This window comes from Manihot esculenta, chromosome 2 (genome assembly GCF_001659605.2).
Source record: "Manihot esculenta cultivar AM560-2 chromosome 2, M.esculenta_v8, whole genome shotgun sequence".
Classification (NCBI taxonomy): Eukaryota; Viridiplantae; Streptophyta; class Magnoliopsida; order Malpighiales; family Euphorbiaceae; genus Manihot; species Manihot esculenta.
The window spans coordinates 14,951,597-14,965,807 of NC_035162.2; the positions used below are offsets into that span (position 1 = coordinate 14,951,597).

General features: G+C 34.4%; 2 protein-coding genes and 1 non-coding gene across 3 annotated transcripts; 1 reads left to right on the forward strand and 2 right to left on the reverse strand.

Annotated features, from left to right (window-relative positions):
• Positions 1–1,084: 1,084 nt before the first annotated feature.
• On the reverse strand, positions 1,085–2,396 carry LOC110609836 (17.4 kDa class I heat shock protein). The gene is made up of 2 exons (XM_021749660.2): positions 1,852–2,396; positions 1,085–1,546 (listed from the first exon to the last, which is right to left on the reverse strand). Exons 1-2 carry the CDS (start codon positions 2,060–2,062, stop codon positions 1,275–1,277), a joined length of 483 nt encoding a protein of 160 aa, XP_021605352.1. The 5' UTR covers positions 2,063–2,396; the 3' UTR covers positions 1,085–1,274.
• A 1,601-nt stretch (positions 2,397–3,997) lies between these two features.
• Positions 3,998–4,159, reverse strand: LOC122723163. Its single transcript, XR_006350102.1, has one exon. It is a non-coding gene; the product is annotated as a U1 spliceosomal RNA (small nuclear RNA).
• Positions 4,160–8,523: 4,364 nt separating this feature from the next.
• Positions 8,524–12,735, forward strand: LOC110609630 (uncharacterized oxidoreductase At4g09670). The gene is made up of 2 exons (XM_021749361.2): positions 8,524–9,199; positions 11,915–12,735. The coding sequence occupies exons 1-2, from the start codon at positions 8,738–8,740 to the stop codon at positions 12,533–12,535; spliced, it is 1,083 nt and encodes a 360-aa protein (XP_021605053.1). The 5' UTR covers positions 8,524–8,737; the 3' UTR covers positions 12,536–12,735.
• The last annotated feature ends 1,476 nt before the right edge of the window (positions 12,736–14,211 follow it).

A 14,211-nucleotide genomic window follows, 5' to 3' on the forward strand; every position in this document is an offset into this window, starting at 1 on the left:
AAATATATAAATTACCAAACTTTTATAGCGAGGAGGATTACAATGACATATCTGAATTTTTAAGAAATTTATTAGGCCAATTTAAAGGTCCTTAAATTTAAAAGAACTGGAATCAAATCAAAATTTTGATATGATTTTGATTCATTTACTATTTCGTTCTATTCAATCGAATTCTTGGTTGTTAATTTGAACCGATTTTTAGATTTTAAAGCAATTTTTTAAATAAAAAGTCACTTGAATTATCAAGTATATATATATATATACACATATACATATATAAAGTTACTAAGAATGGATAGCAAATATGAGCTTTTCAAAGTGAATGAATCTTTTGTACTGAGCCCCTTGAGTAGATCCGATACACTCAGATCTCCTATAGAACCAATCAAATGCGAAGCCAAGAGGTGAAGCTCGCAGTTATTGCGGCTTATGGTCGATACCAACCTTGCATGCTGCAATGCTTGAGTATCCTCATTGTGACCTAATGTAATAATCCTAGAAGCCTAAGTTACCCTACACAATGAAATTCTTGTCCTTAAGTTATTGCCACGCATACATAAAAAGAATAAATTATATCTTATTAAAAATTATATTTTCATTATATAATAAATTATTAGTATTCAACGAAGTTTTATTTTTTAATAAATTCCTTCATAATTTTTATATAAATAGAAAATTAAATTTTTTTTATATAACTAATATAAAATTTTAATTAGACTAAATTTAATAAACTTTACATTTTTACTAAATTTATCGATAAATACTTAAAAATAATGTAAATATTTTTAAATTTCTGAGTCCATCAAAATTAGACATTAATCTACTTTTGAGGAGCCGCCCATATTTCAAATAACCTAATGTTTTTAAATGACTAATTTTTAATATTATAATATTTTTTTTCTTGTAGTGATCTCTGTACATGCCCCTATTACTTCTTTCTTTCATTCTTCCTGAGCAGAATACTTTGGCATAATTATTTAATTTTAAATAACAAGTATTCTGAAAGAAAAACAAGTAAAATTAAAACTAAAATTATTGCAAATAAATAAAAATTTTAAAAATTAAATAAATAACGAAAGGCCAATGCTTATTATTATCAATATAATTCATGTAACAGCTCTTCAACTGGCCAAAACACAACACTCTTTACCTTCACACACATAAACATCCCTTATTCCATGCACAAACTAAATCACTTGTCCATATTCTACTAGACCACATCTCCCTTATTCCATGAAAAAACTTGCCTAGACCAGGTTTAGGGATGCAAAAACCTAGGCCACGTTGATGTACCTAACATCACGCTGGATTTGGCCAGCTTGTTTCTTAGGCACAGTGACAGTCAAGACTCCATTTTCAAGGCTGCATCTGATGTCTTCAGCGTTAGCATTCTCCGGGATCCTGAACCGCCTTACAAAGCCACCTCGCTGACGCTCCACACGGTGCCATTTGTCGGTTGCGTCTTCCTGTTCCTTCACCTTCTCCCCACTTATTTGCAGTATGTTGCCATCTTCCACCTGCACCTTCACCTCTTCCTTCCTCACCCCTGCGTCCATTACACACCTCATTCAGGTTACTCAACAAAGTCCTCGCAAGTTCTAACACAGGTGATAATAACGCACAGAGACCTACTGCACAACCAATACAAGCTGCTTCTCTATCCCTCATCAAAAATATTTTCTATTTTCAAACCATATCGGCCGCCGATATAAATTGGGAAACGGCCAAAAAGTTCCCAATTTTATATCTTTCTATAATTCACCTTTAAAAAATTACCCCAGAAGTTAAACCTCGGCAGGAATCCTTAAGTACGTAAATATATGGTATGGGAGATAGAAAGGGATCGCTAACCAGGAAGATCAGCACGAAAGATATGAGCATTGTCGGTCTCACGCCAGTCAACATTAACATGAGCCAGGGAACTGGTTTCATCTCTGGTGCCGCCGCCGAGATCACCACGATAATCTATCGAGCCCCATCCACCGCCATATGGGTTCCACATGTCGTCGGAGGAGAAGTCTCCTCTACGTTTCCAACCCCAACCCACAAAGGGACTTTCCATCGTTCCTGTTAGATGGTTAGAATCCAAAAGTGGATTTGCCTACAGATGGAAGATTGCTTCGCTTTCCTTTTATGGTTAGCCACAAAGGAAGAATCTTGAGCTTTACCCTTGTTTGTTTTCGCATGGGAGCGCTAGTGTTCTTCGCTGGCACGTAGGAGTCTCTGGTGACACGTGTTCACGGGACAATGCCACGTAATCATTTCTGCTGACACGTAATTACTTTCCGTAAATAAATTGAGAAGTTATTGCATGCTCGTACGTTCCTAGAAAAAACATCGCATTACCCAGGTACATGTGGAGAAAAAAATACAACAAATAACTAATTAGTCTTTTCTTTTAAAAGAAAGAGATAAGGAGAGGAAGAGAGAATGAGAACAAAGGAGGAAGAGCTAGAGCCCTCTCTCATTTTCCACCTCATGGCCTTTTGCTAACTACATGCACAGGGAGAATAGTGGTTTTTGTCTGCTGTTCTCACAGGTGGAGCCAAAAGGTCGATAATATCATTCTTCTAGTGACTCGCCCTTCTTCAGCATTTTGAGTTTTGAATATTTCTCTAGGACGCTCATGACACTTTTTGCAGGATCATCTGGTTCCTTATGAGCTCTGTCTTCTCTTTTTTATTCTGTTCGACCCTACTTTCATTCTGTCTAACAATTACCCACGATGGATCTTTAGTGACGGAGTTGCTATTCTTTTTTTCTAAGTTAACCTTTGTGTTTCTTTTGGCTGTGTGGCATCTATGAAGAGTAAACATAGATGCTTCGACTCCTCTGTTGGTTGATATTCTCGGTGACTTTGATTTTAGCCAGCGGAAATGGAACAAATCAAATGAGGGCGGACGATGTTTACACAATTTATAAATACATTTATTTTATTAAATTATTAAATAAAATATATAATAAAATTTTAAAATTAAATAAAAGTAATATAATAACTGTACTTGATCAAATTAACTTATAAATTTAATATTTATAAATATTAAAATAAAAAAAATTGATTACTCCCGATTTATTTTTTTATTTTTTTATTAGCTATGGGTTCTTATTTATCACTTCGATTTCGAGTTCTCCTCCAGATGGTGAAGGGAAGACCAACAAGAGCCAATCTAATCATCGATGAGCGTTCCTGGAGGTTATCTCGATGAAAGGCTTCGTCCCAACTGCACTGATTTTTCAACCTGGATGAGATATCTTTCCAATGGATTTCTATTATTGCCACCTCGAGCTAAGCCAGCTTAGAAATCTTTAGCAACTCTTAATTTTTGATGGGAGGAAAAATGGTATAGCTGAGAGAATATGGGGCACGCTAAAGAAATTTGAGCTATAACGAAAAATATAAATTGAAGTTACGAATTTATTTATATAGAAATAGTTTATTTCATTTATTTGGATTTTTTAATTTTTAAAATTTGAAGATGTCATAAATCTTTAAACTATATTTCAAATAAATTAAAAATTACTTTATTATAAAAAAAAATAGTAATTAAATTTTTCAAAAAGTTTATAGTGAATTTATTTTTAATAATTAATTATGTTAAAAAATAATATTAACAAAAAATAGCAATTTTGAAAAATATATATAATCATAATCGTCTTTGTAATTTTTTTTTTGAAAGTATAATATTTATATTTTATAAAATAGTTATCCTATGAAAATTTATTAAATTAAGAAATTAGCAACATAATAACACTTTAAAATATTAAGAAAATAATATAATTTTGTAAATAGTAAAATAAACAAAATATGTAATCTTATTACATTAATTTACAGGAAAATAATGTAGATGCATCTATTCATATAATTAACTTTTATAAACTAAATTCCGTAAAATTTTTGAAGTAAAACATTATTTGCCCTCGAATTAAGAAATAAAGTAAATCTAATTTATTTCTAGTAATACTGTACTGAATTAACTTAAAAGCTTGAAATAAATTGATAGGGGCCGCGCGAACGCAGGCCCCCACTGCCACAAATTATGACGTAGGCTCTCCTACTTTGAGGAGACCTTAGGCCTGCACCCCTCCAAAGTGCAATGGAGGTCACAGACCTAGGCCATGAGCCTTCTTGATCGCCCATTGACCCCGTCCAGGTAAGTATGGAGACTAGTTGGATGTAGCTTATTATTTATAGTTACTACTCTTTCTAACTCCCTTCTTTTCTTCCCGATGTGGGATTGTTTCAACTACTAACTACACTATTCTATAGCTTTTTCTTCTCTCCTTCCCTTCTTTTGTCTGTATCACATGCTAAGCTTTTGGCCAAATCAAACACCATTTTAAATTGGAAAAGAAGTATTAATATCCTCTTTATTGAAAGATGTTCGCGTTGCCATTGCTTATAGACACAAACTCTCACCAGGAACAGAAGATGACAAAGAGCTCGTTGGCAAGTAGGCCAACCTTGAGATGTCGCCCTTGCAGTTTCCAGTTGAAGAAGCATAAGCAAAAGACAACTGCTACAGGATAAATTGCATAAATGCTAATTTTAATTATAATTTAATAAATATTAATTTTTTAAAACAAAAAATTTTAAATCCAACTTATCAAATTCATGAGATTTTAAATTTATATTTAAATGTAATTTTTTAAAATTTAAATATTTAAAATAATATTTTTTTAATTTAAATATTTATTAAATAACTATTAAAGTTGACGTATAAAAATACTAAAATAATCTTAATATTTTGAGTTTCCGTTAACTGTAATTTTCCTCACAATATATATATATACTAATATTATATTTTGGATGAAGTCTTTGCAAGTAAAGTAATAGTCACTTTATTTTTTAGAAAATTATGTTAAAAGATACAATATTGTTATAACATTCAAAATCTCCCCTTTTTCAATCTAAGAAATTAGTAGATGTGAAAAATTTTAAAACATCATCGTCATTCATCTCGCTTTATCATAGGTCTTGCTTAATTCAAATAAATTTATAAAAGATATGTTACCTTTATGTCAAATCGATTCAGAATTATATTAAAATATAACATATTTATGAAAAAACAATATCGGTGAAAAACTCTCATACCCTATTAAATTTGTTATAAATTTAAAATTTAATTCAAAAAAATAGAGTAATTAAAACCTTATTATAAATGTCACATTACCCTTATACTAAATCAACGTGAGATTCAATAGAAAGTAATTTAATTAGATTAGTGAAATAAATCATTTTCCTTACAATTTAAAAAAAAAATTTAACTTTTTGAAAAATAAAAAAAAAATCTGCTAACTAAACAAATAAAATTTAGCATTTTTTAAAATTTTAAAATTTCTTAATTGAGTTATTCCTAGCCAAACAAGTTTATAAAAAATATTTTTCATCCCATCCAACACACAAAAGTTTAGGAGGTAAAGCCAAAGACAAAGTAGATGGTCCTATCATAGAATCTTAGGTTAACAAATTAATTAGCTTACTCATAATAAGCGAGAAAGCTAATGGTGCATGAATACCTAATCTTTCTTACATAAGCTAACGTGATTTATGGTGAAGTTAGTTCGAAAATATATTTATTTTTTAATATAGAACCGGTGATTTATGTATTCGAATATAATAAAGAAATAACAAATAAGAACGTAAAATAACTAAAATATATTTGAAAAAAATAGTATTATGGGTTTTGTAATACCCAGCTAGACTCCGGTATTGGAATTCCTACCGTCCGGTGGAATCTCGGATGTCGGAGACCTCTAGAAGGGTAAAACCGTGTTTTCATAAAATGTTTTGATGTATTTTATGGTTTTTAATGAAAATAAATCTAAGTTTTGAGTGGAGAGGGCCTTGGAGACTTTGCCAGGTTTGGCCGCCGAACGTGGGGAGGTTTTGGGAGGCCTCCGAAAGCCTTGTTTAAATCAGTCAAGGTTCGGCCGCCGAACTTGCATGCGTTGTGGGGGCACGTTAGGCCGCCGAAAGGTGGTAAGGACAGCCCTATAAAAGGACCCCATGGCCGAAACGGACAAGCTTTTCTTCCCGTTTTCGGCCAAGGTGAGTTCTCCACCGCCCCTCCTCTGTTTTGAGCTTCTCCCTTCGAGTTTTCATGCTTTTCTTATGAGTTTTCACCTTGTTTTGAAGATTTTCGAGTTTAAAGCAAGTTTTGGAGCTTTGAGGTTTAAGAACTCAAATATCTCCCATCTTCGAGCTAGGGTCGTTTTCCTCTCGATCTTCAAAAGGTAAGGGCCGATCTTGAGCTCACTATATGTTTTTAACAAGTTTTAAGTTGATTCTTGAAGTAGAAATGCATGTGTAGGGTTTTATGAGTTTTTGGGTTTTTGTTGGATTATGGGAAATGTATGTTGGATTTGCGTTGTTTGATGTGTTGTAGATGGGGTTTTAGATGGTTTGAAGCCCCTAGGAGCTTGTATGCTTGAGTATGTGTGTTGTAGAATAGGTTTATGCATGATTGGAAGTTTTGGAGGGCGAATGTGCATAGAAGAGCCAAGTTTCTGCCCTTTGGCAGAAACCAGGTTCGGCAGCCGAAGGACTTTCGGCAGCCGAACATGGCTGGGGAGGCAAGCCTTTTGGCTGCCGAAACCTGCCCCCGAAAGGAGACTTTCGTCTCTGTCTGGGAGTTTCGGCCGCCGAAGGTGCCGCCGAACCTGCCTGACTTTCGGCTCTAGAGGGACTTTCGGCCGCCGAACCTGCCGCCGAAAGTGCCATGTTCAGCCTTCCTTTGCATGTTTTTGCATGATTGTTTCAAGATGTTTTAGGGGGTTTTGGGGGGACGTTTTTAGAGTTATGTTCTAGTTGTTTGGTCCCTCATTTGAGTCCACCTGTGTAGGTTCGGACCCGATAAACCGAGGACCCCAGCAGTGAGTCAACTACTTCAGTCATTGTCAAAGCTAGCCAAGAGGTGAGTAGAATAAACCTTTACGATTTAAAACAAATAAATTATAAAGTTTTTAGCATGTTCATGCATCATGAATGCCATGTGATGAATTAGGTTGTTTGCATTAGAATTCACGAATATGTTGCATTGCATTTATGATGTTGTTATCCCTTTTAATACATGATCTTAGATGTTTTATGATGTTTATGTAAACCAACTCAATACATGTTATGTCACCCTTTGGGGGCATTGATGAGATCCCACAGAGGGGTCAAGTTTATGATTATGACTATGTTCAGTGCATGCACAGGTTGAGTTTGGTGTATGATAGAATGTATGAAAGAAAAGTTTTAATTTCTATGTATATTGTTGATCATGTATGGGATTAAACAGGTTTACAGGTTACATGTCAGGCTTGCTACGGGTCCCGGCGGCCTTAAGCCGATCTGGATCCTAGCGCCGGTAGCGGTCCGATTTTCGGGTCGTTACAGGTTTATATAAATTCGGATTAGGAAAAATTATCTTGAAGAATGTTATTTTAGAGTATATTTGTTGTGATTAGTCAAAATATCATGCTCCAACTAGAGGAGTTTTGTAAACGATTTAGTTTGATACAAAATTTAATGGTGAATTCGACTTGCTAAATAGTTGGGAGACCTAAAGTCAGACGCTAATATTTTGTGGGACAAATGGTATTGTCACTTTGCTATCAACTCTTATAAATATGGGCACATGAAATGCTTTATCTCTCTATTTATAGATAGAGGATTTTTTCTTTTTCTTTATAAATGGTGAGAGTTTCTCTAAGGCACATACATCATCTTCTGTCAGACTTCGTGGCTACTCATGCTCTACTGTGTAGAGGTGACTTCCTTCTTTTGCTCAGAATGGGTTTCTTCCTCTCACCCAGATGAGGATTTAAATATTTTTATTGATTTTGCTTGTTTTCGATAGGTTAATTTCATTTAGAGGAAGTTGTTTTTGGCCCTGACTTTTTGTTTGTTTTCTTAGTATTTCTTCATATGGAGCTGCCGCTAGTTTGGACTTATCCGTTGTATGCCGGTAAAAGCAGGATGGGAGGGCTTGCACGATAGTTAACCCTTTCCTCTTGCTTCTAGTGTTTGTCTAGAGACGGCTCCTTTGACTCGAAGGTGAAATCCGGTACGATTTTAATGTTATTATAACTTTTAATATATATAAGTAATGTATTTATATATTTAATTTTTCATATAACAATTTAATATTTAAAATAAAAATGATTTTTAAATTTATTGTTAATTATTATATATATATTTTTTAATTTCAATGCTAGCTAAACTTTTTTTCACCGTTTTTTAATTAAAATTTCATTATGTTACTAAAAATAAATTAAAAAATATATCAATAAGATAAAATAAAGATTCAAAATATGAAATAAATCAAGGTGGGATGTATTCTTGTTAAATTAATTATAAAATTAAATTTGATTTTGTTAAATACAATTAACTTTAAAAATTAAATTTATACGAATTTTTATAATTTTATTAAATTTTTTAATTTTAATAATTTAGTTTTCATCTTAATTTAAAATTAAATTCGTTGATATTTGCTCTTATTAAACATGAGACTCATTTTGCGTACTTTTTCAGGAAATTGAGTAACCAATTTTGCATATGTTTTTCCCGGAAAATATAGTTTCTCAGGAAATGGAGAAACTTCAACTGACGAGGCCTTAGATATTGATAATGACAAGATACCTTATAATCTCCCTTTCCCTCCAGCCAAGACCCAAGCAACAATACAACACCTTCATCGTTCTCCCCAGATAATAGATTTTTTTATTTTGGTCGGAGCTCCCCAGATAATAAATGGCGGAAACCTTAATCCGTTTCGGCATAATTGGCTGCGCAGAGATTGCCCGAAAGGTCTCTCGAGCAATAACCCTCGCTCCCAACGCCCACCTCTATGCCGTTGCCAGCCGCTCTGTGGAAAAAGCGGCGGCCTTTGCTAAAGCTAATAATTTTCCTTCCGACGCCAAGATATATGGCTCCTACGAGTCCCTCCTCGACGACCCACTTGTCGACGCCGTCTATGTACCTTTACCCACCAGCCTTCATGTGAAATGGGCTTGTTTGGCTGCTCAGAAGAAGAAGCATATTTTGTTGGAGAAGCCTGTGGGACTCAATGTTGCCGAGTTTGATGAGATTTTGCGTGCTTGCGAGGCTAATGGAGTGCAGATTATGGATGGTACCATGTGGATGCATAATCCCAGAACCCAGAAGATGCGAGAGTTCTTATCTGATAAGGAGCGTTTTGGAGAACTCAGAACGGTGCGCTTTTCTATTTTCTGTTTTTGGGTTTCTTTATTTTCGTTATAGTTTCTGAATTTCTGCTCAATTATAGGAAATAGAAAAAAAAAAGTATTTTGTAGAATGGAAGGTAAAGGTTTGGTAGTTCTGCTTTCAAGTGAGTTTTTTTTTTTTGTTTTGGGTTACAATTGCTCTTGGAGTTTGAAGTGGATATCTCATGGCCTCAAGACAGCAACAGTATCACTGAGAGCTCATTAGTTAAAGCAATTACTTGAAATTGCCTGCCTTTTTTTTTTTTTTAGTTTTATTATGTCTAAGTTGATTTTGTAATGACTAGTGAGAGCTTAACAATGTGATTTAATTTGTTCTGTTTGTCTAAGTCTTGTAAAGTTGAAAATTTTCCTGAATTTTCTTGCACGTGCTATGGGTATATCCATCATACTGTATGATATGTATGAGATCTCATAAATTGGTTGAGTTATTCGAAGGATCAAAACAGTCATCTGTTGTTAGTTTTATTCTTTGGTCTGCTTTGCTCTTCATTTTGAATATGGGTTTCCAAATACATCATAAACTAGATCAGTGTAGATTAATAACCAACCTGCAAATGTGACGTGCTGGGAAGGTATATTATGAAAAATTTGATTCCTTTTTTCTCCTTTTTTTAAAAAAAATGATTTCTTTGGTTCATTTTCTGAGAATCTTTCCTTTAATTGATGCAAGAGATTCAAAAAAATGTTAATAAATGAGAAAATTAGCATATTCAGTTTCATCTTTTATTAATTATATCAAATATAGATAGTTCCATTTCCATCCAATCAAACAAATGGAATGATATTCTATTTCAGATAGTCTAGCAAAGTTCCATTTATTGGGGATACTTTTATATTGTTGAGTTTCTCCCATTCACTCTTGTAAAATCTACCAACTATACAAGTTGGTGCATATAACTTTATCCTTCATAGTGAAAAAAACAAGCGGCTCTAACTAGGTGCATGTGACTTTATGCTTCATGGTGAAAAAACAAGCGGCTTTGACTGGAATATAGGCATTTGACCGTATAATGGAAAATTTCTTTTAATGTTCATTGTCTCTCTCTTTGCTTCTCTCCTTTTCTATGATCATTATGATAATTTTTGTGTGATTGTTTTTTGTCAATAATTGAGAAATAGAAGTGTGTCATCCAGTGCATCTCCGTTATCTTGATCAGTTCTTTTTTGTGCACAGCAGGTCTATGTAGACTCTTTTTTTCTTTCTTTTTTCTTTGGGAGGTGGGGGGGAGGGGGTGTGAAGGTATTATTTTGTTTGGTCTTTTCTGGTTAAGTTCATGGCTTTTTTTCTTAAATAACCTAGGTAAGATACAGTTTATTACATGTTAAATGTGTTGAACACCCTGTTTATGCATATGAAGAATTCTGAAGCATTGGGATGTCACATATGGTAAATTTTTTCTTCTTTAATCTGGAGGTTTCACATATGGGGTAGGATTGGATGCATATGGTACACCTGTAGTGATTTGATATATGTGCATATGCATATTGTGTACTGCCACCAGTATGTTAATATGCCCTATGCTTGGCTTGGAGTCTTTTTTCCTAAATTCTGCTGTCCGAAATTTCATTTTAATTGAGTTTGGCCTTTGAGAAGCACCTGCTTTCATTGTCCATGCTTGATATTATCCAGAACTGAAAGCATAATATGTTGGATTTTGGTGGGTTGGAAGCCAAAGCAAGCACAATATGGGGTTAACTTACCCGAATTTGTTGTGAACCTGGATTTTATCCTTTTGTTTGGCATGATTCATTTGTAAGAAAAGAATTCAATTACATTCTTGAAAAATCATACATGATTTCAACTTCATTTATAATTAAAATTTTTTAAGTTAAAAGGATTTAAAATTTTTTCATTCCAAACAAGAGAATTGTTAGAAAACAATTGAATTGAATTCTTATGAAATTCTTGATTCCAAATGAAGGGTATAAGATTTGCTGAATGGTTTTGACTTTTTACATCGAGTGTGTGGCCTGGTGGAGGCAATAGCCCCTTCTCCCAATGTTTGATAAGTTGATTATGGTCATTATGTAGCTTATTTCTGCATACTTACTCTCTTGTTTAAGTGGGCATTTCCTTTTCTGGTGTATTTATCCTTTACTACTTTTTTTAGGATGTTTAATGTGTTTTTGAGCCTTCATGAGGTAGGCCTGTGTGCAAGATATATGGTGGTAAACCTGGCCATGTTTTGGTTCAAACATGTAATTAGACCCAAACTGAACTGGAACTGAGCCAGTTCGGTTGGAATAGGCGTATTTTCCTTAGAGAAAGGGAAAAAAGGTCAGTTGTCAGATTTTCTTAAACTGCATTGAACTGGAACCAAAACATAAGGGGCCCCTGACCACTGGTGCTCTAGAAGAGAGATGAATGAAGGTTTGATTTGAAATCTTGCTGAAAATCTTTACTTTGATGTTTCATCAAGGCATGTGTCATTTTTAGAAATATGTCCTAAATAGTGGCTAGATTGTCCTGATTAATCTCATGATAATTCTATAACTAATATTTTTTTAAGTGGCCTGTGTGTTATGATTTAAATTTTCGTATGAATTAAAGTAGTTTGCAGGCTAAAGTTTGCAAAGATATTTGCTTATTCTGTTCTGTGAGTTATATTTTCAAACTTCAGATGAGGAATATATTGTGTTCAAGTTTTGGTTCTTCTAAAAAATCTTTATGTTGGTACTCCAGATACACAGTACCTTTACATTGGCCGCAGATGAGGATTTTCTGAAGAATGACATCCGTGTCAAGCCAGATCTTGATGGTCTTGGTGCTCTTGGAGATGCTGGGTGGTATACTATTCGAGCAACCCTCTGGGCCGCTGATTATGAACTGCCAAAGACTGTTATAGCCTTGCGCGGGTCTGTTTTAAATGAAGCCGGGGTGATTTTGGCCTGTGGGGCGTCTCTACATTGGGAAGATGGCAAAGTAGCAGTATTGCATTGCTCTTTTTTAACACATTTGACAACGTTTGTTACTGCAATTGGCACAAAGGGAACTTTACATGTTGATGATTTCATCATTCCTTTTACTGAGAAGGAAGCCTCTTACACAGCAACTTCAAAAGCTTGGTTCAATGAACTCGTTACAGGATGGGTACCATTGCCGAGCCAGAACACGGTATTCGTAGATCTCCCTCAGGAAGCTTGCATGGTGAGAGAATTTGCTCGGTTGGTTGGAAATATCAAGGCACATGGAGCAAAACCTGACCAAACGTGGCCGACTCGCAGTAGGAAGACACAACTCGTACTGGATGCAATAAAGACATCAATCGAGAAAGGTTTCGAGCCTGTTGAGATTGCAAATTGATTGTGGCTTATCTTGCCTGTACGTGTCTGTTCATTTGAATATGAATAATCTTTTTGATGCAAGTAAGATTGTTGTTGTCCTGTCAAAATCGTAACATCTTTGGATGTAATGGCCACCGACGGCCAGTTTCGATGTGCCATTTCAAGTGGTATTGTAGAAACAGTTGTATCTGCTTTAGTCTATGAATGTTGCTTTGATTATTTTCATGTGCCTAAGTTGAAAGGCTGCTACTATGCTGGTTGGAGTAAGGAGAAGTTTGGTGGTGGGGAGGGGCCTCAGGTGCACAAATCACTGGCAAAGTCTCCAAGCTCAGGGATGAGCTGTATTTGAGGCTTGTGAGTTTTGTGCACTCAGGTCTACTGCTCTCAGCCAAACCCAATCTTTTCTGTAAAATAAATGAAATTTAATAAATAAATTTAATTTAATATATTGATTTTTTTTATCATGTAAAGTCTTATATTGAAAACCCAAATTGAACAAAAGATTCTTACACTCGGCCCGCCATGACCCATAAAATAAAGCCAAGATAAGAAGAAAACAACTCACTGAAAGCCCACAGAGAGCCCAAACCAGATCTTGAGTATTCAAGAAAATGCTATTCTGGAAAGCGCCCAACAACTCATTGACAGCAACGATCGTCTATTATGGCACGGACAAACAGACGAAAGGGAAGATGGAAGAGTAAAGAAATATGATACAACAACACAACAATAAGCTCAGTTTCCAGCTCTAGAAATTAGGAAGAAAAAAAAAACAACTCCAAGCAAGTAAACGAAACTAGGGAAGAAAACTAACATAGAAGCCCAAGGCTTTAGGAAAGAAACAATGCCACAATATTCTTAGTTTGTCATAGCTGTGAAGAGATCATATTTGAGACAACTCGCATTTAATGTCTATTCCACTAGCTCTTGCAAACATCCATGGCAATCAATTAAAGTAAGAGAAGCAGTTTTCTAGTGATCACGCATCCATACTAACACTGCAAAATTAACACTCATCAAACCCAAAATTAAGCAAAATGATAAAAATTCACAACATGTAATTACTGGAGCTAGCAAACAAAGCAATATTCACAAAATCTAATTGAGTGAAAGTTAGAAAGAAACTGTTGCTGGATGGAATAAAAACCTGACTTTTCTTGCCATAGAAAACAGAAAAAGCCGAATAACACCACTACTTTACTTCTTTGCTTCTCCCTTTCTAAAATAATTTCTTGAGATCCAAATTCTATTAATTGTTATATTTATTTTGTTAAGACTATGAGCATATGAAAGCAACTTAAGGTAGAGAGAGAAAGAGTCGCGAGAAAGAAAAAGTGCGAGAAGAGATACTGTGCAAGAAAGGAAAGTTTGATCGATTCTTTGGGATCTAGTTAGGATTTTGCCATTTTCTTGTTTGTGTTTTTCTTTATGATTTATGTTGGGTTTTGTTTGGCTCAAATTGATTACTTTCTGAGAAGTGAATTTCTCAAAAAGTAATTTAACTAAGTGAGGGAAAGTAACTTACTTCCCCTACACAAAGGAAATAAATGCTTTCAACTTTCTAGAAAGTTAAGCAAAAATGTCAACCAAATATGCACAATTTTAGTACTTTTTGAAAACTTGAAGTTTTCTAGTTGAATTACGCCCAACCAAACAAGTCATTAGTTTTACTTGTGTTTTTTTTCTCTGCATTGC

Excerpts from the sequence above, each read along its gene's own strand:
- LOC110609836 (XM_021749660.2), bottom strand. The coding sequence starts at position 2,062 with ATGGAAAGTCCCTTTGTGGGTTGGGGTTGGAAACGTAGAGGAGACTTC. Across the intron at positions 1,547-1,851 it reads CTTTCGTGCTGATCTTCCTG|GGGTGAGGAAGGAAGAGGTG; the intron begins GTTAGCGATCCC and ends TAATGGACGCAG.
- LOC110609630 (XM_021749361.2), top strand. The coding sequence starts at position 8,738 with ATGGCGGAAACCTTAATCCGTTTCGGCATAATTGGCTGCGCAGAGATT. Across the intron at positions 9,200-11,914 it reads GTTTTGGAGAACTCAGAACG|ATACACAGTACCTTTACATT; the intron begins GTGCGCTTTTCT and ends TTGGTACTCCAG.